This window comes from Aquarana catesbeiana, linkage group LG02 (genome assembly GCF_042186555.1).
Source record: "Aquarana catesbeiana isolate 2022-GZ linkage group LG02, ASM4218655v1, whole genome shotgun sequence".
Classification (NCBI taxonomy): domain Eukaryota; kingdom Metazoa; phylum Chordata; class Amphibia; order Anura; family Ranidae; genus Aquarana; species Aquarana catesbeiana.
In genome coordinates, this window is record NC_133325.1 from 372460184 (window position 1) to 372486617 (window position 26434).

At 43.6% G+C, this 26434-nt stretch overlaps 1 protein-coding gene across 4 annotated transcripts in view; it reads left to right on the top strand.

Annotated features, from left to right (window-relative positions):
* The first annotated feature begins 732 nt into the window (after nucleotides 1–732).
* Nucleotides 733–26434, top strand: part of KCTD7 (potassium channel tetramerization domain containing 7) — a 30724-nt gene continuing 5022 nt past the window's right edge. Inside the window, exons 1-3 of one of the 4 annotated variants that reach the window (XM_073615119.1) lie at nucleotides 733–1107; nucleotides 13530–13699; nucleotides 25418–25596. In XM_073615119.1, the coding sequence (XP_073471220.1) occupies nucleotides 958–1107; nucleotides 13530–13699; nucleotides 25418–25596 (499 nt within the window). In that variant the 5' untranslated portion in view covers nucleotides 733–957. Of the gene's footprint in view, nucleotides 1108–1206; nucleotides 1460–13477; nucleotides 13700–25417; nucleotides 25597–26434 lie in introns of those variants that run through there. The other 3 variants (XM_073615121.1, XM_073615120.1, XM_073615122.1) reach the window with 3 other exon arrangements.

Sequence of the window (26434 nt, forward strand, 5' to 3'; positions counted from 1 at the left end):
GTTCTGTTTTGGTTTTTCTTTGTTTTTTTTTTCTGACATGTTGGTGTCATATCTTTCACTTGGATGTTATAAGTTGCATTGAGTAAATACAGCTGAATAAAACTAAAACCGTGTTTGTCTTCAATTGTGATTATTTTGAAAGGGAGGGGGATTCCTTTCTATACCCGCTGTGTATTGCAACACTAGCAACCTACTCACATTTATGTGCCTTTACACAAGTTCTTTACAGAACATTTTATTCGGGATATTTCTAGCAGCAAGATCCTGAGTATAAACATCAGTATTTTTATTAAGTCTGTGCACAAGGGGCCTTATGTGTTGGATGATAGGAAGCCAATGATGGGATTGATAGAGTGGGGTGGAGGACACTGACTGATCCATAAGGTGGATGTATCTGGAAGCAGCAATCATGGTAGACTGAAGGGGGATAGTCAGGTCTAGGTGTTGCTCACCACAACATGCTGTAATGTGTAATACCGTATCCCATCCCACTCATTGTCAGTGTAATAGGACATCCAGTGAACCCCCTTGTCTATGCATTGGGCAGTGTCCCCCTAGGGTGTGACTGGGCCCTTACCCATCCCTGTTGTATGTGGTGCAGCTCTCAGATAAGCAATGAAGCAGTGTGCATGCTGTAATCTCTCCAGGAAGGGCACAGCTGTACCCCAGTAATAAGTAGTCCCCCTCCAATGACACAGAGGAGTAGAAAGCTGTGCACGTGATCCTGGGAAGAGCACTTCCCTCCCTGTGATGTCACAGAGTGTGGAGGGAAGCAGAGAGGAGCACCTCTGGGGTGATGGGACTCATACAGACAGATGCTCTCCCCTCACACACACACATCAATGGGCCAACCTTCCTCCTCCTCTTCCTGGAGCCCAGCATGAGCCGCCTGTGACCTAGCACTGATCACCGCTCTCCCCACCCCCAGCTCTCATAAGAGAGGGCACTCTCACAGGGATGGTGGTAGTCTCGGGACAGTTAGAAGACACAGGGACCCCGGATGATGCCATGTCGAGCTCTGATGCTGACGATGAGCTGATCGAGCCGTCTACGCCCACCCCGAGCAACGCCACCTTCTCCCTGCACGGCAAGGTGCACCCGCTGCAGGTAGGTACACTGCCCGCACTGAGAAGGCCGACAGCACCAACCTCTGCCAACCTGGCCCCGCACTACATCTGCAGGGCGAGGGGACAGCGCTATTCTCCATTAGCTGACTATCAAACCACGCCCCGTACAAGGAGCCATTGGCTGGGCTAGAGGTATGCGTTGCGGGGATTGGTGGGGCTGGCTGTCCATCAACGCGGCTGGTAGCACTGAATGCTGGAGGGTGATGTGTACACAGCATGGAGAACCTGTAGCTGTACAATGTAACGGGAGGCAAAAGTCACTTGTCAGCCATTAACATCGGAGGATATAGATGACTATTACAACTCAGGACTTCATTGCTTTTACTAGAAGGGTAGATCATAATTTGTTATTATTATTTACTTTATTTTTTTTTTTTTATCACTGTTTATAATATTGTTGTTTTATTAACACATTGCAGGTGTGATAATATACATATACACACACACACGGCATAAATCACAATAATAATGTATATATATTTATTTTTACATCCAAAAACAAAAACTAGTAGTGATCTGATCTATAATATAGGCACTCAATCCTGTATAACAATAATAATGTTTACATAATAATATTGTTTATATATATATATATATATATATATATATATATATATATATATATATTTTTTTTTTTTTATTTTTTTTCATACAAAAGCTAAATATTATTATTATTATTACACAGGATTTATATAGCGCCAACAGTTTGCGCAGCGCTTTACAACATGGGGGCAGACAGTACACTTACAATACAAATCAATACAGGAGGGATCAGAGGGCCCTTCTCATTAGAGTTTACAATTTAGAAGAGAGCAAAAAAAAAAATATATAGTAGTGATATGATCTACAATATAGGCCTCACATAGATCCTGTATAATATATATAGATATATAAATATATATATATTGCAATCAAAATATAGCATTGATCTGGTCTGTAATGATATATATTGTAACTCTTAAACTAAAGCTTTGTTTTTTTTTTTAAATAACAAACATGTTATATTTACCTCCACTGTACAGCTCGTTTTGCACAGAGTGGCCCCAAACATCCTCTTCTGGGGTCCTTCGGCGGCTCTCGTGGCTCCTCCCCGCATTGGATAACCCCCTAGGAGAAGTGCTCTCCCGAGGGGGTTACCTTGCGTGGACACTCCCTAGTCATTATTTCGGCCTCCATAGAAGCTGAATGTATGACTCGGCCCCGCCTCCCAGGGTCACCCGAGTCATTGGATTTGATTGACAGCAGCGGGAGCCATTGGCTGCGCTGCTATCAATCTATCCAATCAAAGCCAGGACTCCGTGGAGAGAAGGATGGCGCGTCCCCGCTGAAGAAGATGAAGGGGCTCAGGTAAGTAAAACGGAGGGGCTGGGGGGCCGGTCACTGCCAGGTGTTTTTTCACCTTAATGCATAGGATGCATTAGGGTGAAAAAACACAAACCTTTACAACCCCTTTAAGGCTGAATTCCAGGTATGAATGTTAAAGCATAGCTACATTGATCCAGCTTGGACCAATAAAAGTACACTTATGCTATACCTGTGGGACCCCTATAAAAGCAGAAAGTCACAGTAGTAATAACAACTACAGAGAACGCTACGGTCTTCCCGGTTCCAGCACTGAGCGGCTGCCCTCCTGCTTAACCGACTCACAGAATGCCTAGGATTTCTCTTAATGAATGCAAGGTATTCTCTGATTGGACAAGGAGATTGTGGCATTACCACGCCACTTCTCCACTTCATCCTATCATTCTGTAAATGGCGACTGTGCTGAGTAAGTGGCCCCCTATGTTCACTATGCAGCAGGGAAGTGGACCTGGAAGATTAATATGTGTAAAGTATACTTTAGGGCTCACAAACACCAGTCTGCATGCTACAATGTGTGCATTGTGTAGGGGTGATGGGGGTGGTGAGTGTATTGTTATAGTACATCACACCGTTTGCTGTTTTTTTTTTTTTTTTTTTTAGCTAAGTGAAGTGTCACAAAACATTGCTTTATTCAACTTTAACCCCTTGGAGCCGGAGCCTGCCGACCCTTTAAAGGGTTTAGAATGCTGGGAGGCGGGGCCTGGGCTTATGGTCATGTGACCTCCTTGATTGGCTGTCATGGCGGTCACACTTTCAAAAAGCTCCCGAACGCAAGCGGCAATTTGGAGCTTTCCGTTAGCCACTGGTTACTGTGCCGGGAGCGCGCGGGGCTCACGCTCTTGGCGCAGCTCTGTTTGCACTATTGCACGCAACTATGTGTCCACTCGGCACCAAGGCCCACCCGCCGAGAGCCTGCATATTTACGTGTGCTCAGCACCAAAAGGTTAAAGTGAAACTTCACTCTCCCAATTGATATTGATTATTTTTAATCCTTATGCTGCTTGCATTAGTAAATAGATAGGAAAGTAAATCATACCGTATTTACTTGTTTTAAACTTTTTTTTTCTTCTCACATTTCTTTATTTACTTCCTGGTCTCTTGCCTAGACAAATGATGTCATACATCCCAGGAGTCTTTAAGAGGGGAGAAGGCATTTTCTCAGCTAGGCACACCCCCCTGCATGTATGCATGAGCCAAGGGTAGATGGATTTCAGGAAGTAAATGCTACATGAATAATCTGCCCTTACTCAAGATGGCCACGGCCTGAAATGCAAAGGGGGGTGTTTTCCAAAGTGATATCTCAACAAAATTAATCAAGGAGACATGGAGGGATGGGGGGGTTTGCGTTAAATATTAAAAAATAAATCAATTTTTTTTTTTGGTTTGTGGTGGTCAGATGCAGTGCACTGCAACTTGTTGAGGAGTGCTGGGTTGTGTAAAAGTGCAGCATGTCTGCATTTTACTCAACACATCCCAACCCTCCTCAAAACAGCATTGCAGTGTAAACGGGGCACATAGAAAACCCTTTTTTTTTCTATGTGCCCTTGTGTTGAGCCAGTATTGATCGAGTGCAGATTAATGCCCACTCAATGAACATGTGTAAACAAGCCTATATGTTGGCCATACATTTGATAGCTATTTTCAGGTAACCCAAACCCACTATTGGTCACAAAAAACATATGTTAAAATACAAGCATGCAGTACGCTATACTTTTATCATTGCAGTGGTGTGCACTGAACACAGGACAGAAGGCAGATTGCTTTGTCTATGGGTTGGGCTGTACTGCCCAGTGGTGTGAAGGGGCCATGCAACCTATCACCTACAGTTTCTATCAAATTCTTGAAAATACTGGTGGTAGGTTGTCTTGATCTGTTCAGTTGTTTGCAATGATTGAAAGCATTAGAAAGTGCCTTAAAATTGTTGTGCATGGCCATCATTCCAGTTCTGAGCATAGCTTATAGGGTAAATAAATGGTTAACATCATAAATGGCACTATTCGTTTACATTGCATTTCTTTTATAATATTATACATCAGCATGGATGTGTGCTAGTGTATTGTATCATCTACGAATCTAAATGTTAAACATAAATAATATGACAAGGTCAGAATACACTGTTTAAAAGTGCTTGTATGATTTAGGATGCAATAAACGTACGTTCAAGGTGCCCTCCCAGGAAGCAGTTTTAATTACTCTTGCAGTATGATCTTACCATATTTTAAGCATATGGCATATTAAATATTTCAAATGATGAAATCCAAGCCAAAAGATTTGTGCGTTGTGAAATTCTCCACATCATAGATTTGATAATAGCTTCTTTATTTTCTTTTCTTAGATAATGCGAATGCCTGTACTTTTTTTCTCTGGAAATCATTAGAATAAGACAGCAGTTTTGCCTTTTGTATTTTACAAAGACCTTTTCCTTTTTATTTTTTTATTTTACAATCTGTATATACAGCATCAGGTGATAGAGGTGCCCTTGCAAGACAGCAGAGGCTTGAAGGTGAAATCTCTAATATTGCTGATATTGATATAGGCAGGGATGTGGTTAAAAAAAAGGCGATAGAAGTGCTGTTGGAGAACTGAAAGGCAACCTATAAATACAGCAATTTAAAATTACAAATCAATTTTTTTTTTGCTCAATACATTTTTAGTGCAGTTTTCAAGATCACGATGTAACCATGTTATAGCCAAAATCAATGGACAGATAGCAAAAACAGCACGAAATGAGTTAGGCTTGCCATAGACTTGTGGATTTCTCTCATTCAACCTTATTGGCTGAATGACAGAAATCAATCGATTTCTCTGTCCACTCTGAACAGTGTGAATGGAGGAATCAGCATTAGGCAGTTTGGGCTCAAGGAGCAGCTTCTTTGGGGAAAGAGCAGGGGCCCCCCATGATGCAGCCGGGGCCCCTGGGCAATGCCCAAGTGTGCCCTCTCATTAAGACGGCCCTGGTAGCCATGTTATAGCCAAAATCAATGGACAGATAGCAAAAACAGCACGAAATGAGTTTGCTATAGACTTGTGGATTTCTCTCATTCAACCTTATTGGCTAAATGACAGAAATCAATCAAATTCTCTGTCCACTCTGAACAGTGTGAATGGAGGAATCAGCATTGCTGGCTATTGTATTCAAACAGTCACAGTGCTCACGGATGTCTGAATACCTAAAAGCTTCACTCACATGGGCGTACCAATACATACACCCATGCAAAGGGCTGTCTCATCCTAATGGGATGCACAGATGTTCAGTGCCGCATACAGACAGCCTGTTTCAATCAGTGACAAATGGGTAGATCTCAAAGAGCATCCCTGACTGTACATCTGTGCGGTTCTGATTCACTGATCAGAACTGTGTCTGTCTGGGCCACTTACAGCTTAAAGTGGTTTTAATGCCAAGCCATTTTTTACCCTAATGCATAACCTTCATTAAAGTAAAAAATGTTCCAGTAGTTGTATCGCCACCTTACCTCACTATTTACCTACCTGTATCGATCCATTACTGTGCCTGGCTGCCAGTCTTCTCTTCTCTCTGCTCTCAGTACACTATACTTGGGGTGTGGCCGAGCCACGCTGTCTGTGTCTATGGACGCACACAGCCCTTCTGTCCACATGACTGCCCCCACAGCAAGCGTCTTGCTATGTGGGCAGATACAGAAGAAAAAGCAAAATCGCTGGTGGGATACCCCAGAAGAGGAGGTTCAGGGGCGCTCTGTGCAGTACCATTGCACAGAGCAGGTAAGTATGACATGTTTGTTGTTTTAGGAAAAAAAGCTTTACAGACGCTTTAAATGTCCAGCAGGAATCCGATGAAATTTGAGCAATTTAAAGCGCTAGTTTTACTGCTCTCTTTGACTTAGGCCTCTTGCACACGATACTCCTGTTTGAGCATCTACTTTTTCAGACTTTGTTTTTGTTGTATGTATTTTTGCGCATATGCGTTCGCGCACTTTTTCGTGCACATTTTTGTGCATGAGTGGAAGCTTGTTCACGGATTGACAATGTCAATGGACAAATCGGTGTGCATTTGCGCACAAACGTGCACATTTGCGTGCAAACGTGCGTGAATGTGCGCATTTGCACGCATGAGGAGTAAATTACTGACCATGCAGATTTTTCTATTTTTTGACACCCGCAACGGTTCGCAGAAGGCAGTTTGAACTGCCTGCGGGAGAGATGCGTTGCGGGAACCGGCGCTGGAATCGCGATGGTTTCCGCATCGCTACAGTGTGAACCCAGGCTTAAAGCTAATCTCTGGAATAAAAAGAAAAAGGGGGGGCGGGACTTTATATGAGACACAAAAGACGTGTCTCCATCCCTATATTGGTTACAAAACGAAAAGTTCAGGACTTTAAATGAAGCATATGACAGACCATAAAATGTGTGAGAGTATCAAAGTATTTATTATCAAAAAGTATATCTAGAACATAATAAATACATGCAGAATTGATGTATGTACAAAACACAATTACATTAATATATATATATATATATATATATATATATATATATATATATATATATATATACATGCATACATTGCATTGGGGTCAAGGCACATGCTGGTGGTCGGTGTGTAAGACTCCATGTAGTTAGTAGGAGATAATAAGAGTAAAAACTATAAACATGTATAAAAGGAACATGATGGATTGAAGTCATGACTGCATCATAAATAGGACCGACGCATTTCATGGTAGGAGGATGCGTTGACATGTCTGAAAAAGACCAGTTAATTGGTAAAAATTTTGAGAAGTAATATAGATGTATACAATAGCAGGGAAAGGAAGTATCCAATCCTATAGGACTTACATGAGGCTAATAGGCAAAACATACGGTATAGTCTATCCAGAGACCCAAGAAATAGCCCGTCCTGGGAGCTGAGGTAGGAGACCCACGGGCAAAAGCACGCATGCACAAAGCATCCCACAAATTCGAAACCTCCATAGGTGCAGCGTCACGGGGGCGTGACAGTGGAGGAGGGGCAATCAGACGTGGGCAGCGGATGCCGCCAACGGGTGGCGCCAGAAACATCTCCCCACATGAGTCAGTCGAGATGGAATAGACGCCCACGTGACGGCGCAAAGTAATGACATCACATGTGAGCGTCAAGGCGTGACGCCGATGTGCAGTGATTGACCCACCCAGTCCCTCAGGTCCCATCTCCAATAGGAATACAGGAAGGAGAGAGGGGGAGGGCACACAGTGCACATCGCAGCTCCTGGGATTGGGCGAAAAAAAGGGGCCCCGGTGGAACAACCGGGTAAAGCTATAGCAAATACACCACTGGAAAAAAACAAAAGCAAGTGCTAAAACACCAAAGAAATCTACATGTTAATACATACAGATATATGGCCATAACATCTACAGGACTCCATAGGTGTCAGATGCATGGAGATCATGAGATCTGTGTGTCATATGCCTCCATCCCAATTATATATGCATGAAAAGAAAAAGGGGGGGCACCCTTACCCAGCACCTATGGAGTTTTCTAATTTGTGGGATGCTTTGTGCGTGCGTGCTTTTGCCCGTGGGTCTCCTACCTCAGCTCCCGGGATGGGCTATTTCTTGGGTCCCTGGATGGACTATACCGTATGTTTTGCCTATTAGCCTCATGTAAGTCCTATAGGATTGGATACTTCCTTTCCCTGCTATTGTATACATCTATATTACTTCTCAAAGTTTTTACCAATTTACTGGTCTTTTTCAGACATGTCGACGCATCCGCCCCTGATGAGTGTTTTTTACCATGAAACGCGTCGGTCCTATTTATGATGCAGTCATGACTTCAATCCATCATGTTCCTTTTATACATGTTTATAGTTTTTACTCTTATTATCTCCTACTAACTACATGGAGCCTTACACACCGGCCACCAGCATGTGCCTTGACACCAATGTAATGTATGCATGTATATATATTTAATGTAATCGTGTTTTGTACATACATCAATTCTGCATGTATATATTATGTGCTAGATATACTTTTTGATAATAAATACTTTGATACTTTTACACATTTTATGGTCTGTCATATGCTTAATTTAAAGTCCCAAACTTTTCGTTTTGTAATCTCTGGAATAAAGAGGGGCAGCAGACGTTTGGAGGGGCGGTCATAATTTTCCCAGAATTGGGCTCTTGAGTCCCAAGACCACTAGACACAAATGCTTCATGCTATAGAACAATGGTGTAAATATGGAACACTCTTCTAGCTCATAAACATCATGATAATGCTTCTGTTTGTACAATATAGGGGAGAGGGATAAGTATGCATGGGACATTCTAGTATCTCTGGCTTTCTAGCAGTTTCTACATTTTCTGGTATACAATTCATTTATACAATTTTATATACTTTTTATATACTTAACGCTATCTACTTTGGCGGCTATTTTAGATCCACATACGAGTTTTTCCATAAATTTTCCCCAACACAGCACATAGCATGTTAACCCCATATTTCTGTATATTTCCTCCAATGCAATACATAGCATATTACTGCTGTTGCCCTTTGTTCTATAATATGAAGGTTATTATGCTTGACTTTCTTCTGTGACTGTGGTCACTCAGCGGTCACCAGTTTCCCGCCAATTCTACCAGATGCATATGGTCAGGATGTCCTGGAAGCTCTGCCTGCAGAATTCATTCCAGTGAAAACATTCAAAAAATAATATTTCTAACCTCACAGGGGCAATGGTTACAGGGCTTCTAGTGTGGATGAGATAGAGCTTTGCTAGGCATTTTCTTTGTACTTGATCTGTATCTGTATATAATATGAAAAAAAAGTTGAAGGTTTGACTTGCCTGTAATAAATGCAGCTATATACGTACATTAGCAGTGCTGTGTGATCCAGGTTTTTAGAAGCCTTTCTACACATAGCCCATAAATATTTCTCAGTTGTCATTTCTCCGTTTTGTATGTCACGTAGTGCAGCTGGTTGCAAAGTTTGCACTGTTTCAATTCAAGTAAACATAAAAGTAACTTTCAAGTAGCTTTATTCTCTTTTCTAACTTGCACAAGAGCTGAACTCCAAGGGGAAAGGGTAACCTTCTGTTATTCTTTTTTTTCTTCTTTGTCATTGAATTGTCACCATTCTTCTGGTGCTATTCCTGCTGTTCTAGCATAATATAATAATATAAAAAAGATTTCTATAAAAATTTTAATGTGAACAAAAAAAAAAAAAAAAAAGGTTACGAAAAGACAATGCCTGCTCTTTCTATGGAAGTTACAACTGGCCAAGGTCCCATTTAGTAATGCCCTGATATCATAACTGAGATCCCAGAGGGATAAAACGACTCTTCCCACTGCCTCCCAAATAGCTGGTGCCGGGTGCTGAGTGTCTACTCTTCATGCCCAAGTACTATCATGGGTCACGTGAATGGCCCTTAATGCTTTGTAAGCTGCAACAGACATGGTGATTTTTTTTTGTGGAGGCACTAGGGGAACAGAAAAAACAGAAACGTTGGGGAATGACTAAAGTCTGGTACACACGGGCAGAAAATTGGTTGGTTCAGCAGGAACCGGCTGACTTTCCGTTCGTGTGTACAGCTGTCCATGTACTGTATATAGCTATCTGTTCTACAGAAGCCAGTCTGATCACCAGCTTTTGTTGAACGGACATGCTGAAAAACCAGCCTGCAATCAGTGCTTGCAGCCAATGTGCCTTTCGAGTTAATGGCACCACAAGTGCAATGTGGGTTTTGGCAAGTTTTTCACATGTTCCCAGAATGTCATGGTGTGTATGGGGTCTTAATTGTAGTTTCAATGCTTTATTAAACCCAAAACAAACATTTATTATATTACAACTTACAAATTCTTAGCTGTGGTGGCTAAATGTGTTTCTTTTTTTTTTAAGGTTTTTTTCTCCCTTTATTTTCACCTTTTTTCATTTTTCGTGTGTACGTGGCCAGTAAAGCCGCGTACACACGAGCGGAATAAAGACAGACAGAAAAAGTCTGACGGAAGCTTTTCAACGTCTATTCCGATTGTGTGTGTGCCTCATCTGACTTTTTTTTTTTCGAAAATTCTGACGAATCTAGAAATAGAACATGTTCTAAATATTTATGACAAAACCAATTCCTATTGGGAAAACCGCTCGTCTGTATGCTGTTCCGACGGACCAAAAACGACGCATGCTCTGAAGCAAGTACGAGACGGAAGCTAGTGGCTACTGGCTATTGAACTTCCTTTTTTTAGTCCCGTCGTACGTGTTGTACGTCACCAAGTTCTGGACGGTCGGACTTTGGTCGGACTTTGGGTTGACCGTGTGTAGGCAAGACCGCTTGAATGGAATTCCATCGGAGAAACCTTCGGAGTTTATTCCGACGGCAAAACTGGTTGTGTGTACGCGGCATAAGTCTTTTTTTGAAAAAGAAGTTCAGGATTTGTTTGTTTTTTCAAGAATCATACCTACATACAAAAATCATACTTACCTCCATCTGTCCCCCGCCGGCTCTAAGACTGAGAACAGAGCAATCAAACACTGCTGATCGTTTGATTCTCAGAGCTCTCTATTCTGCCACTCCCACCACCACGCTCACTAGAGCACTGAGCTGTGGAGAGGACATGAGCAGCTGGCTCAGGCTCTCAGCGCTTCGCTGAGAGCCTGAGCCAGGTGCCTGTCCAGGGTTGTGAGTGCATTCCGACCATATTATCCCAATCTTTCCCCAGGGAGGACTGGCTCTGTGACATCAGATGACAGCGGGCTTCAGCCTGCTGTCTGCTGAAAACGAGTCACAGGAGGACAGAACGAACTGTACTCCTGTGATCCACTGGAGAAGTACAGCCAAACAAGCTTTGGCTGTACTTTTCCTTTAAGGAGAAAAAAACTGTTGCTGTTACTGCCTAAAATGTGTTTGCTGGAGTTCAGTTTTGTTAGGCAGGCCATAAATGGTTCGAATCTCGGCTGGTTCAGCAGGAACCTGCTGAGATTCGAACCGGTAATGGGTAGGCTGAATGTACTAAGTTGATCGATCGTTCACTTGGGTACAATCAGCCTGACAGATTCTCTTGCGATTATCGCTAGTGGCTGCTATAGCCGCTAGCAATAATCACTGTCTTCTCCTGGCAGGGATGACTTCCCCTGCCCTCCCCCGATGGGAGAAGACAATGGCCCTTCAGGAAGGATTCCCGCGTTAACACTGTCAGTGGTTGCAGAAGAGAAATTTGCTCCGTGTATGCCTTAGTCAAGTCCATCTAAATCTGCTAGTGCATCTAACACTACCTTCTATCCAGATTCACAATACTGCTTCCAAGGGTGCCTTTGCCGATTCTCCGTCTGGAATGGAGACACCCTAAGACAAGTGTGTTACTGTACGGATCACCCGGTGAACAAAAAAAACAAAAAGACAAAAAACGAATGCAGCCACCATATTTACCAATTGATAAACAGCAATATAATACATTTTGTTTTGGGGTTTAAAGTGGTTCTAAAGGCCGTGGGGGTAGACATGCAGTCTCGATTCCAAGACGGGCTGTGTGCATCTATTGCCTTCTTTTTTCCTCACAGCATTTGATTGACAGCAGCAGGTACCAATTGTTCCTGCTGCTGCTTCTGTGCCTGTGAGGAAAGAGAGAGAGACTGCAGCAATGCTGCTCTCGAGCATATCACTGGATCGAAAGAGGTCTAGGTAATCCTGGAGGATTTTTTACCTTAATACATTAAGGTAAAAAAAACTTTAGCCTTTAGAACCACTTCAAGACAGCATTGTCATGAAACAACAAACAATATATTCTCAGTATATTTGCCATTTATTATTTTGTTAAGTCATACATTTTCTTCCATGGTGTTTTGTACAATGCATTGTATTGTGTTTATTGTGTTTTAGAGACTGAATACTTCCTTTGTGCTTGAATTCCTACACTCAGCATGTTGCTGAAAATCCCTCTGTTTTTATTACATTCATGTCAGACTTGCAATAATCAGTCATTGCAAAATGATTTCTCTTGTTAGAGCCTAAAGAAAAATTCCAGTACATCTTCCCAACATAATTCCACTTTGCAGTAGGCATGGAGTTAAATTATGACTCAACAGGCCGTGTTACTTTTTCCATTGTTCATAGGTCCACATTTTCTACGTTTAAATTTTAGTGCCAAACTCTATTTCTCTTTGCCAGTGCTGTTTGTCTATGTATGCCACAGGTCATAATTATTTTAAGAGCATTTTTCCTTATGTATTGAGAGGAATGAGAGTCTGCACCCCTTCTCTCGTTTGAAGATTTTATTGAATTTTTAGAAGAGAGGAAATCATAACAGCTGTAACACACATGCAGGGGCTTAGACGTCAGAAAACATTAAGTCGAAATCTGAAGCAGCAAATGTAACAAAATAGTGCAGACTTAAGTGCACCAACGAAAGGTAGCAAGTACTGAAAATTAGTAATTACTGTCAGTAATTAGTGAGCAATGGGGGTGAGGGGGTATAATATTAAAAGCATAAAGGGGGAGATTGGGGTCAGGGAGAACAAGGGCAATGAGTAGGGGGAAAACAAAACTCCCACGAGTTAAAAATGCTAAATGGTTGAATGTGTGGATCCAAAGTGGGGTAAGGGATAATTAAGCCATGGGTCCCATGTTTTCAGGAACACCTGGCCCAATATGGAGGGGATCTGCATCAGTTTTCCATAAAAAAATGCTAATATGTTTCACTTTGCAGCTCTTTATGTAAGTGCTTCTGTACACTGGCATTGATTTGTGAAGAACCACTTTTCTCAGTTCAGTGGAAATGTAAAAGCAGCTGGAAGCAGCCAAAAGACTCAGAAGCAGCCTACAAAGAACTCGGACATCTCATATGATAGCAAGCATGCTGAATTTGACCATCTACACGAATCCTCATTGTTTTTAGTTACTTCAAAGTTAAACTTTTTTTTTTTTTTTTTTTTACATGGTGTTTTGGTAATATATACACTATATCGTGGTTACTATTCATTAATACTATAGTAAGTTATTGACTAGACAGTGCATCTTCATGGACATGCTTTATTATGCTTTTCAGTTCAGTTCCAATTGATGGTGGAAGACGTACGTTATTGTTTATGCTTCCGCAGCTTCCTGAAGTGATTCCTCTTAACGTAGGAGGCATGTGTTTCACCACCAGACTGTCAACGCTTAACAGATATGAGGACACCATGCTGGCAGCCATGTTCAGTGGACGACATCACGTTCCGACAGATTCTGAGGGTCGATACTTCATTGATAGGGATGGAACATATTTTGGGTAAGCAGACAGTTGCAGGTTTCAATGTCTTCAGGTTTTGCCCACTACTACTAGAACAGCTGTCATACATAATTAAAATCATGTATTGCATTCAAAATGGTTTAGATCAGTGGTCTCCAAACTGCTGGATGTGGCCTTTTGCTTGCTTATATCTGGCCCTTGGGGCATTACTATCCACTGACACCAACAACTGGGCATGTGTCCTCCCATTTATACCAACAATTGGGCATATGTCCTTCCACTGACACCAATGAAGAGGCCACTATTCCTTCAATTGATATCAACAATGGGGCACACTTCCTCCCAATGACACCAACAATGGGGCACAATTCTTCCCACTGATACCAACGATGGGGTACTATTCCACCCCCTGACACAAATGAACGGGCACAATTCCTCCTAATGACATCAACAATGGGACACAATTACCCACCAATGACAGCAACAATAGGGCTTAATTCTTCCCACTGACACCAAAGATGGGGTACTATTCCTCCCACTGACACCAATGAAGGGGCCACTATTCCTTCAAATTACATCAACAATGGGGCACAATTCTTCCCACTGACACCAACAATGGGGTACTGTTTCTTCCACTGACACCAGTGAAAGGGTCACTATTCCTTCAAATGACGTCAACAATGGGGTACAATTCCTCCCAATGACACCAACAATGGGGCACAATTCTTTCCACTGACCCCAATGATGGGGTACTATTCTTCCCACTGACAACAATGAAGGGGCACAATTCCACGTATTGACACCAACAACGAGACACAATTCCCCCCGATGACACCATCGAGGGGCCACAATTCCTCTCACTGACACCAGGACATTCTCTACTTCCACTAGCCTCAGTCCGCCTTCTCCCCTCCCCACAGTCTGAAGGTCAGTATACTGGCCTCTTGTTTAGAAAATTTGGAGACCCCTGATTTAGTTGAAAGGAGTATTGCAGAAATCATTACAGTAGGTACAAAAAATATATACCTTGAAATTATATGATTAATACACAGAATGCAGCTAACTATTTTATCAGAAAAAAACTTTGTATGTCAATTTGTTCTATTAAAACAACTCAAAACGTTCATTTAACAATATTAAGTAACTTTCATAGTTGATTATTTTGAAGATTTCACTGTGTAGTAGTTGAGTAATTTATACCGTGAAAAATGAGCCTGGCTGTCTATATTTAGACTGGAGGTCCCTGTCTTCAGTAAAGGTAGACATACATGCATAAGTCAATATATATGTAGTGACAGCGCTTTCTCTGAACAGACTGTGAAGAAGATCAAAATGTAACTATGCGAAGTGTAAGCAAATACTATTAAATAAATGTGCTGATACAATGTAACAAAATAATAAATTGCCAAGTGCTATGTCTATATCTTTAATCATTTCATCCTTAAATCATATTATTTAATAAGGCCATACGTATCCAAAACATCCAAAAAGGTGCTAAAATAAGTTCAATATAGTGTCTAGTGCCAACAGAAAGATATGCTTTAAGCCTAAAGCTGGCCACACATGGATCCAGTTTCATCCAATCCAAAGCTGCCTGTTGGAAAATTGTTGGCCAAAATGTGACCGTATTCTAATGCAGTCACTGTTAAGATATTCTGACAGCCGCAGGTGCTGTGGCTTTTTAAATACAATAACCAGCAGGTGAGATTCATCCGTCCACACTGTTTTGATCTATTGATTCCCCCATCCACGAAAAAGTGTGGATGGATGAATCTATTGATTCCCCATTAACGTGTATGGCTAGCTTTAAGGGTTGATAAAACTAGCCATTTAGTGGACCCGCTAGCATTAGGCAGAACCATTTTGCCAAGCAAAATATTTTGGGGAAGTTCTCTGTGATATCTGCTTGCCTCATTGGCGATCGGCAGTTTCGATCACATGCATTGGCAAAGCCTCATAAACTCTGATATTGTGTGTAGCATTGCTAGCAGATAAACATTCCCTGTTTTCCAAAGGCAGAGCAGAGTAGCACCCATGAGACCCCTGTCATTAAAGGTAAAAATAACTGGAGGGTGGGATCTCAGCAGTGCCAAACATGATTACATTATAAGTATGGGAGAGTCTCCTTATGAAAAGAGGCCTTTATACTTAGTGTATGTGGGATATCAATGATCTGCAGCATACATACACCAGACTGATAGGAGACAGCATTTTCTATGTGCATGATTAGGACACATTTGGGATTAAAAAAAAAAAAAAAAGCTGCTAGCTCAGTAAACGGGTAATGGAGACACCTTGCACTGTCATGGGCTTTTCTCCCCCTGTCAGAACACATTAGTTCAGCAGGGAAGATCGCCAAACTAACATTGCTTTTGTTAGTACAGCGATCTGTCAGTTTTTTTTTTATCAGCCCACTGGGTTGAATGAAAAAACTCCCCGTGTATATATAGCATTAAAGTGTACAGTATGTAAACCCCAGCAATGAAATTCTTCTTTTTCTCTTTTTTGGTTTGCTAAATATACCATTGTTTTGTTATATCTGTTTGATAATTTAAAAAATATACCCATTGATTGTGTCAGAAATCATGTGAGCTGATAAATTCTTGTGCTCTTTGCCTGGGCACAAGGAGGAACTATAGAGATTAGAAAGGGGGAGAGAGATGAGGAGTCTGTGTTCTCTGTAATGCATCAGAAATAGTAAGGGGTCAACAGTCTGTTTGGGCCCACCTCCATGGGATTGTGGTGGCCACTCTTCTTCTTTCTTCTCCACCTCCATGGGATTGTGGTGGCCACTCGTTTTCTTCCTTCTCTACCTCCATAAGATTGTGGTGGCCACTCTTCTTCTTTCTTCTCCACCTCCATGGGATTGTGGTAGCCACTCTTCTTCTTCCTTCTCCACCTCCATGGGATTGTGATGGCCACTCTTCTTCCTTCTCCACCTCCATGGGATTGTAGTGGCCACTCTTCTTCTTTCTTCTCTACCTCCATGGGATTGTGGTGGCCACTCTTCTTCTTTCTTCTCCACCTCCATGGAATTGTGGTGGCCACTCTTCCCCCTTTTTTCTTTTCCCCTGGTTGTGTTCAGTTGACGTCGTCCCTTTTAAGAGATTCTATCCACTTACCTAACTTGTGTCTTCTGCAGGAAAACTTCTCCTCATGCCACTTTCATGAGTGTTTTGTGGTTCATGCCTCACCCTTCAAACCTTGTCTGAGCATCAGATAGCTGGACTCACAGCCCTTCCCATTTGTTGTGGCACTTTTTATGTGGTTTGTCACCTCCTTGTTTCAAGAGAGGGCCAAAGTTGTTGTTTTTATGAGTTTATGGTATTTATATGGCATTAAAGTCTTAATTGCTGAGTAATTTGTTAAATACTATTAATGATTGGTACAATAATATCTTAGTTAAAGTAGTACTATAGGCAAAACTTTTTTTCATTTTGGATAAAATAAGGGAGGTTTAAAACCTCTGTACATTTTTTTGCCATCTGTGCCCCTTGGGGGATATTTCCCCTAATGTCCTGCCCATCGTCAAGACAGGAAGTGAGAGGAAATCCCTTCAAAGTGAGATAATCCATGGTTGTCACCAGGGTAACCGGAATTAATGCCCCCGTTGGAAGATTTCCCCTCTGTTCCTGTTCTGGGGACAACCCAAAATTTGAGATTTTCTTATACATTCACTTTTGGTGATAATAGTAAACAGAACGAATAGAAAGGATGACTCTCCCTAATGGGGGCACAGACAGCAATGAAAACTGACAGGTATTCTAATCTCTGCCCACTCTATTCAAAGCTACAAAAAAGTTTTGCATTTAGTTATACTTTATCCACTTACCGCCGAAATACGGCTACAGCGCAGACGTACTTTGCCGGGAGGGCGTCATATGACATCCTCCCATGATTGCACTGCCCTTTGGACTCAGCTGATCACAGATTGGGGTAAAGGGCCAATCACAGCGGCCCTTTACCATGTGATCAGCCGTGTCCAATGACAGCTGATCACGATGTAAACACAAGCCTGCTTGTCTTTCCTCACGCTGACAGCGTGAGGAGGGGAGAAAAGAGCTGATAACTGGCTTGTGTTAACGGGACAACTCCACTGATAATCAGGTCACTGATTATCAGTGTCCTGATTGTCAGTGCAGTCCCAACAGTGCTCACCAGTGCTGCCTATCAGTGCCCACCAGTGCTGCCTATTAGTGCCCACTAGTGCTGCCTATTAGTGCCCATCAGTGCTGCCAATCAGTGCCCATCAGTGCTGCTGATCAGTGCCCATCAGTTCCTCTTCATCAGTGTCACCTATCAGTGCTGCCTATCAGTGCCACCTACCAAAGCATATCAGTGCCACCTATTAGTTCCCATCAGTGCCTTCTCATCAGTGTCACCTATCAGTGCCGCCTATCAGTGCCACCTATCAGTGCCCATCAGTGCCACCTATCAGTTCCCATCCGCCTATCAGTGCCCTTAAGTGCTGCCTATCAGTGCTGCCTATCAGTGCCCATCATTGGTGCCTATCAGTGCAGCCTGATCAATGCCCACCAGTGCCTGCTCATCAGTGCCCATCAGTGCTGCCTATCAGTGCCCATCAGTGCTACTTATCAGTGCCATCTATCAGTGCAGCCTCATCAGTGTCACCTATCAGTGCCCATCAGTGCCACCTACCAGTGCCCATCAGTGCCACCTATCAGTTCCCATCAGTGCCGCATATCAGTGCCACCTATCAGTGCCCTTCAGTGCTGCCTATCAATGCCCATCAGTGCCTATCAGTGCCACCTATCAGTGCATCCTTATCAATGCCAACCAGTGCCTCCTCATCAGTGCCATCTATCAGTGCCCACCAGTGCTGCCAATCAGTGCTCATCAGTGCTGCCAATCAGTGCACATCAGTGCCTCCTCATCAGTGTCACCTATCAGTGCTGCCTATCAGTGCCACCTACCAATGCATATCAGTGCCACCTATTAGTGCCCATCAGTGCCTTCTCATCAGTGTCACCTATCAGTGCCGCCTATCAGTGCCCATCAGTGCCACCTATCAGTTCCCATACGTCTATCAGTGCCCTTAAGCGCTGCCTATCAGTGCCACCTATCAGTGCCCATCAGTGGTGTCTATCAGTGCAGCCTGATCAATGCCCACCAGTGCCTGCTCATCAGTGCCCATCAGTGCTGCCTATCAGTGCCCATCAGTGCTACTTATCAGTGCCATCTATCAGTACAGCTTCATCAGTGCCACCTACCAGTGCCCATCAGTGCCACCTACCAGTGCCCATCAGTGCCACCTATCAGTTCCCATCAGTGCCGCATATCAGTGCCACCTATCAGTGCCCTTCAGTGCTGCCTATCAATGCCCATCAGTGCCTATCAGTGCCACCTATCAGTGCCCATCAGTGGCACCTATCAGTGCAGCCTCATTAGTGCCGACAAGTGCCGCCTCATCAGTGCCCATTAGTGCGACCTATCAGTGCCCGTCAGTGCCCATCAGTGCAGCCTATCAGTGCCTATCAGTGCATCCTCATCAGCACACATCAAGGAAGGAGAAAAATTAACTGTTTGCAAAATTTTATAACAAACTGTGATTTTTTTTTCTTTTTCCTTAATTTTAGATCTTTTTTCATTTGTTTAGCAAAAAAAAGTTAAAACCCAGTGGTAATTAAATGCCATCAAAAGAAAGATCTATTTGTGTGAAAAATGATAATAATTTCATATGGGTACAGTGTTGCATGACCGCCCAATTGTCCTTCAAAGTGTAACTGCGTTGAATGCTGAAAATTGGCCTGGGCAGGAAGGGGGTAAAAGTGGCCAGTAGGCAAATGATTAAAGTGGTATTAAAACCCAAAACCAAAAATGTAATATATTACAGCGTACCAATCATTAGATGTGGTGTCTGCATTTTTTTAGGCTTTTTTCCCTTTGTTTTCACCTGATGATCTGGCCAGAAACACACCACCTGTATTAGAGTCAGGGCCGGTGCTACCACTAGGCAAACTAGGCAGCCGCCTAGGGTGCCCTGCTGCCTAGGGCGCCCGGCCACTGGTGTTCCTACTCTCTTCTCCCTGCAGCAAGCAACTAAATCTCAGAATCAGCAGGCAGCCGCTGCTTCATTCGCACATAGTGTCAGAGGCGCAGCGGCAGCAGAGGAATGTGTCTGTGTCCTGACTCTCGAATGAATGGAAGCAAGCAAACATTCATTGATGGGCCCTGGTAGGCTGCATTAATGGGCGCTGGTAGGCTGCATTTGATGGGGGCTGATGAGGCTACATTTGATGGACGCTGGTGAGGCTGCATTTGATGGGCACTGGAGAGGCTGCATTTGATGGGTGCTGGAGAGGCTGCATTTGATGGGCACTGGAGAGGCTGCATTTGATGGGTGCTGGAGAGGCTGCATTTGAAGGGGGGGTAAAGAGTCTGCATTTGATGGGCGCTGGAGAGGCTGCATTTGAAGGGGGGGGGTGAAGAGGCTGAATTTGATGGGCACTTGAGAGGCTGCATTGATGGGCGCTGGTGAGGCTGCATTTGATGGACGCTGGTGAGTTGCATTTGATAGGCGCTTCATTAAAAAGGTGGGTTGTACATGAACAGGGCAAAGGGGGTGGAGCCAAGGGGGGGTGGCAAAATGAGGTTTCGCCTAGAGTGTCAAAAATCTTTGCACCAGCCCTGATTAGCGTGCCCCCACTCTGGATAAAGGAGCACAGGGGACATCTTTGGACAGCAGCATTGTCTGTCTTGGGGGGGGGGGTTAGTTGTACTAGCAGATTTAAATACATTAACAAATAGAAGCCAAATTCCAGCTCACACTTTATAATCAGTTATAGCAAATAGTTTTTTTCTTTTTAGGATAAAGATTTTACATGAATAAATAAAAGCTAATTATTGTAAGCACCTCTGTCAGTGTTAAATGATTTCATCCCTGTAAACTGAGAGCTTGTTCTTTTGAAAAGCAACAGACTTAGTGGCCAGATCACCAGATGAAAACAAAAGAAAGAAAGTCTTATGCCCCGTACACACGGTCGGATTTTCCTATGGAAAATGTTTGATAGGAGGCTCCATCGGACATTTTCCATCGGAATTTCCATCACACAAAATTTGAGAGCTGGTTCTCAAATTTCTCGACAACATAATCCGTTGTTGGAAATTCCGATTGTGTGTACACAATTCCTATGCACAAAGTTCCACACATGCTCGGAATCAAGTAGAAGAGCCACACTGGCTGTTGAACTTCATTTTTCTCGGCTTGTCGTACGTGTTGTATGTCACCGCGTCCTTGACGTTCAGAATTTCCGACCAGCTTTGTGTGACCGTGTGTATGCAAGACAAGTTTGAGCCAACATCCATCGGAAAAAAAACATGGATTTGGTTGTCGGAAAATCCTATCATGTGTACAGTGCATTAGAAGAGAACAAATGCAATTATCACATTTAAGAATTGTTAAGCTGCCATATAATGAGTTTGCTTTTGGGTTTAATACCGCTTTAAAAAAAAAAAAAGCTGCAAGACAATGGCATAATGTGCCAGTATGCATCGCATACTAGCACATTATGGAATACTTACCATAGAACAAAGCCCCTGCATCGGCCCCTGGTCACCGCTGACTGATGTTCCACCGCCTTTTTTTGGCTCTGGCGCTGTGAGTGGCCCGAGCCGCGATGACGTTCTCCATTCCAGCAAGCAGCTCTGAAGTTCCGTCACAATACGCCGGACCTTCAGAGCACATGCACTGCTCGTGTCAGCAGCTGCATGCAGGGTGAAAATCTCCTAAACTGTACAGGTTTAGGAGATATTCATTTTACCTACAGGTAAGCTTTATTATAGGCTTACCTGTAGGTAATAATCAACCAAGAAGACAATACAACTGCTTTAACCCCTTGCCAACACCTCCTCCTGGCCCTTAAAGGGGTTCTAAATGATGGGAGGCAGGAGTTCCTGATCATCTGACTGTTGTAAATTACTGTCACAACAGTCAAATGATGGGGCACCCCTCCCACCAAGTTGGGCAGCTCGGTCAATGTGCTGGGAGCATGCAGTTAGTGCGCACCCAGTATACCAGCGGTGCACGATGGACATATTAAACCCATAAAGGTGCAGTGGCCATTTTAATACCAGGTGCTACCTGCAATCTTGTGAAGTATGTAGAGCATTGGAAATCAGAGCCACACATACATGTCAGAGAAGAAGGCGGGATATCAACAGTTATTTTTCCATATTTGCAGTGTGTTTAAACTAAAGAGATAAAACAGGGAAAAGTGTGTGTGTATTGCAGAAATGAATGAAATATGTTTTTTTTATATGTTGCCTTCACATGCGCTTTAGGTTAATTCATTTAAAATACCTAGTTTCTTGTAGTCCTTCCAGCTTGCTATTGTCTCCTGATAATTGTAATTGTTACATGGGTACAGGAGTTGGAAGGCTTGCCAGGGCTTGTAGACATTTCTTTAGCAGGTCTTAATCTCTGGGGCATTTAGAGAAGGCTTTACTTGAGCAGCTGATGCTGATGGCGTCCTGGGGTAGGTACGTACACAAGAGACATGACAGCTTCTGTCTCTTTCTTGAGATTTGATTATGGTTCTCCTTTCTCACACATAATTGTGTATTAGGTTTTATCTTGTGAAACAATGCAGAGTTGTCCAGGGGTGGAACCAAAACAATCAGGCCTTTTGTTATTTAACCTCTTGCTTACCGGGCACTTAAATCCACCTCCTGCCCAGATCAATTTTCAGCTTTTAGCGCTGTCACACTTTTGAATGACAATTGCGCGGTCATACAACACTCCAATGAAATTTTTATCATTTTTTTCACACAAATGGAGCTTTCTTTTGGTGGTATTTAATCACCATTTAGGTTTTTATTTTTTGCTAAACAAACTATGAAACATGTTTTTTTTTTTTTTTTTTTTCAAAAATTTCTGTCTTTTTTAGTTTGTTATAAAATTTTGCAAACAGGTACATTTTTCTCCTTCATTAATATTCGCTGATGAGGCTGCACTGATGGGAACTGATGGGCACAGATAAGGCGACACTGATAGGCACAGATAAGACGACACTGATGGGCACTAAGACGGCACTGATAAGACGTCACTGATGGGCCCTGATGAGTGGCACTGATGGGTAGCACTGATAGATGTAACTGATGGGCACTGGTAGGTGGCTCTAATGGGCACTGGTAGGTGGTATTGATAGGCAGCACTGGTAATGCTTCCAGCGTGAGGAGGAAAAATAGCCGATTACCGGCGTGATCAGCTGTCATTGGCTGACAGCTGATCATGTGGTAAGGGGTCAGGATTGATCTGTGATCAGGCTAGTCTCATAGACTCGCTGATCACAGAGCACGCCGAGCGTGCCCTGCAGGGGGCGTGCAGGCCGCTCAAGCACGGGGGGACCTCCAGGGACGCCCTCCCGTCAAATTAAGTCCACGCTGCAGCCGTCTTTCGGACAGGAAATGGTTAAAACAATGTGGTCATTTATTTCTAAGGCTCCGTTCACATCTAGAAGTTTTTTTTTTTTTGCTCTAAGCCTCAGCTCTAAAAACACCCAAAAAAATCTCATTCAAAGACAAAGACAAATCTCATTCATTTCATTATGACCCCTGTTCACATCTGAGCATTCTGTCGCCTAAAGCAAAAGGACCGTCGCTCAAAAATGTATATGAGCTTCTTTTTTGTGTTCTTCTGTTAAAGGGACATTGGTCCCCTTAGTGCCATGCCTGTTTTTTAATGCCCTCCAGTGCCATTTATCAGTGCCACCTATCAGTGCCCATCAGCGCTGCCAATCAGTGCCACCTATCAGTGCCTATCAGTGTCACTTCTCAGTGCTGCCTTTTAGTGCTGCCTACCAGTGCCTATCAGTGCCCATTAATTGTACTCAGTGGCATCAATAGTGATGGTGTCACCCGGTGCGGTAAAACATGGTGTCAACCCTCCCAGCCTGGATGAAGCCAGGATGGAATCAGGGGAAAGGATGGAGCCGGAATGGGGGGGCTGGATGGAGTAGGAATGGAATGGGGGGTGGATGGAGTTGGGATGGGATCTGGGGGGATGGAATTGGGATAGGATCGGGGGAATGGATGGAGCTGGGATGGGATGGGGGGTGGATGGAGCTGGTTTGGGATCGGGGGGGTGGAGGGAGCTAAGATGTAATGGGGGGATAGATGGAGCCAGGATGGGATCCGGGTGGATGGATGGGGATGGGATGTGGGGGTGGATGGAGCTGGGATGGGATCGGGGGATCGATGGGGCTGGGATGGGATCAGGGGGGATGGATGGATTCGGGATGGGATTGGGGGGGGATGGATTCGGGATGGGATCAGGGGGAAGGATGGAGCTGGGATGGGATGGGGGGGTGGATGGAGCTGGGATGGGATGGGGGGGTGGATGGAGCAGGAATGTGATTGGGGGTGGATGGAGCTGGGATGGGATGGGGTGATGGATGGAGCTGGGATGGGGGGATGGATAGAGATGGGATGGGGGGATGGATAGAGCAGGGATGAGATCGGGGGTGGATGGAGCTGGGATGGGATCTTTGATTTTGGGGGGTAGGGGTTAGAGAATATGTACTAGGGGGTGCTTTGGGAGGGGAGAGGAATTGTTTTGGGGGGTCAAACCTCAACCCCCCCCTTCTTTTAGCACAAGTCATTTCTAACCTGAAACAAAACACCCCCTAGTACATACCCTCAACCCCCTCCCTCCCTAAAATGACTCCTAGCAGCATAGATGTCCACCTCCTTTGCAATACCTCGGCCCCTGGCAGGTGCTGTGACACGCTGTCCCTCTTCCTCCTCCTCGGCCCTTCCTCCTGGTCTATGTACATGAAACGTCAGAGCCGAGGAGGAGACAGCTATAGTCCGGGGGGAGAGATGATTGCTGCGTGTGGGAAATCAGTGTCAGACTCCAGACACCTCCGTTTCTGCCTCACTCCCTCCTCCCCCACTCTCCCCGCACGCACGCAGCTGAGGAGATCTGTAAGGGAAGGAGGGAGCCGCGGCTCCGGTGCCAGTCTCAGCCTGGTGTCACCCTCTGGCGGGTGTCAACCGGGGTGCGGACCGCCTCCACACTCCCTAGCGACCCCACCCCCCCTAGCGATGCCATAGGCGGCACTTATCAGTGCCGCCTATCAGTGCCACCTCTCCATGCCACCTATCAGTGCCCATCAGTGCCACCCATCAGTGGAGCCTCATCAGTGCCCTCAGGGCTATGATGTTCGAGCAGAGAGGGGCTGTGCTAGGGAATTGATTCTCCTGGAGTGGTCACCTTTTCTAGCAAGTTCAAAGGCACATTGCAAGCGAATACAAAAATATTTTATGGAAAGGAAAAACATTACAATTGAGCATTTAAATTACTTGAATTTTCTGTGCTTTTGCTTGCTGTTTTGATAACAGGGTCTCTTCAACAAACAGCAATGTAATAACAAGTAATAACACATTTCCTGTTTCCAGCTCACATAAACATTTTATTGATTTTCCTTAACATCATTATGTCCTACAAGAACTGAATGAATTTGAAAGAAAAGAAAATAGAAAAGCCCTGCACATGTGTACTTACTGTGCCTCCTTTGCAGGATAATAATGTGTAGCACTTACCGTATATAAACATTGCAGTGTTAGTCATTCAAAATGAACAAGAATGCATCAGAAACACTTCACACAGCAGGGTATTAATATGTGAAAAAAGTTGTTGCACATACAGTAAATAGCAGCACAGATTATTCTCTTAAAATTGTTCATTTTATTTAACCTATTTTTTGCACCATTATAAATAAATGCTTGTGTTATTAGTGACATCCTGAATTTCTTACGATGCGGAGAACTTCCTCCTCGAGAACGTGTGAAAATGGTGTACAAGGAGGCCCAGTACTACTCAGTTGGGCCCCTTCTTGATCTCTTGGACAAAATGCAACCACTTACTGGAGAGAAAGTCAGACAAGCATTTCTTGACTTGATGCCTTACTACAAAGGTCAGTACATATGTGTAACCTAACAATTTAGGATATGGAGCTTTCAGGGAGAAATGTTAAATGCTCATAATCAAATTTGGTTTCTTTAATTTTGCTACCTAAAGAGGAACTTCACTCTCCCCCTCCTATTATATATATTTTTTTATATCCCTGTTTACCTGATCCTGGGTTGTGCACGATTCAGATACTCACCCACCCAGGGGATCCAATGTTGCCCTGCTGAGATCCACTTCTCTTCTTTCACTGATTGGGTCCTGCACTGCCATTTTCTTCTGTGACGTCATCTTCTGGATTCAAGCAGATGCCTCCCGATGACTCACTGCTAGACCCATTCTCCTCCTCTTTTTATGAATGGAAGACTATGATATGTGATATCCCAGGAGGCACCGAGAGCTCTACACGTCATTCAAAATAGGGATCCAGACCGGAACCACTACACTGCACAAAAAAAGAAAAAATGTAAAAGAAAAATGAAAGATATTTATGTAGCGGAGTGGGGGAGTTTTGGAGAGGATGAAAGTTTATTTTCAAGGTGAAAATACCCTTTAAGTAACATTAAAAAATGTACTTACCTTAACGAGAGACTGTCATCAGCCATTTGACTACTAGGTGATCTGCTTCTCCTTATGTGGGGATTTCCAGGTATTCTCAGCAGTTGCAAGGGAAAGCAGGTAAGTATATAGTGGTCTGGGGGGCATTCCACAGATACTGTCATCTTTCCTTTCATGAGCACAGTGTATCTTCAACTTATGAACTTTGGTCTTTTTTCTTGTTGTCCAGCCAGTCTGTACTTTCTTACAGGTGGCTAGTCTGTAACAGCAAACTGGAGACTGTTTAA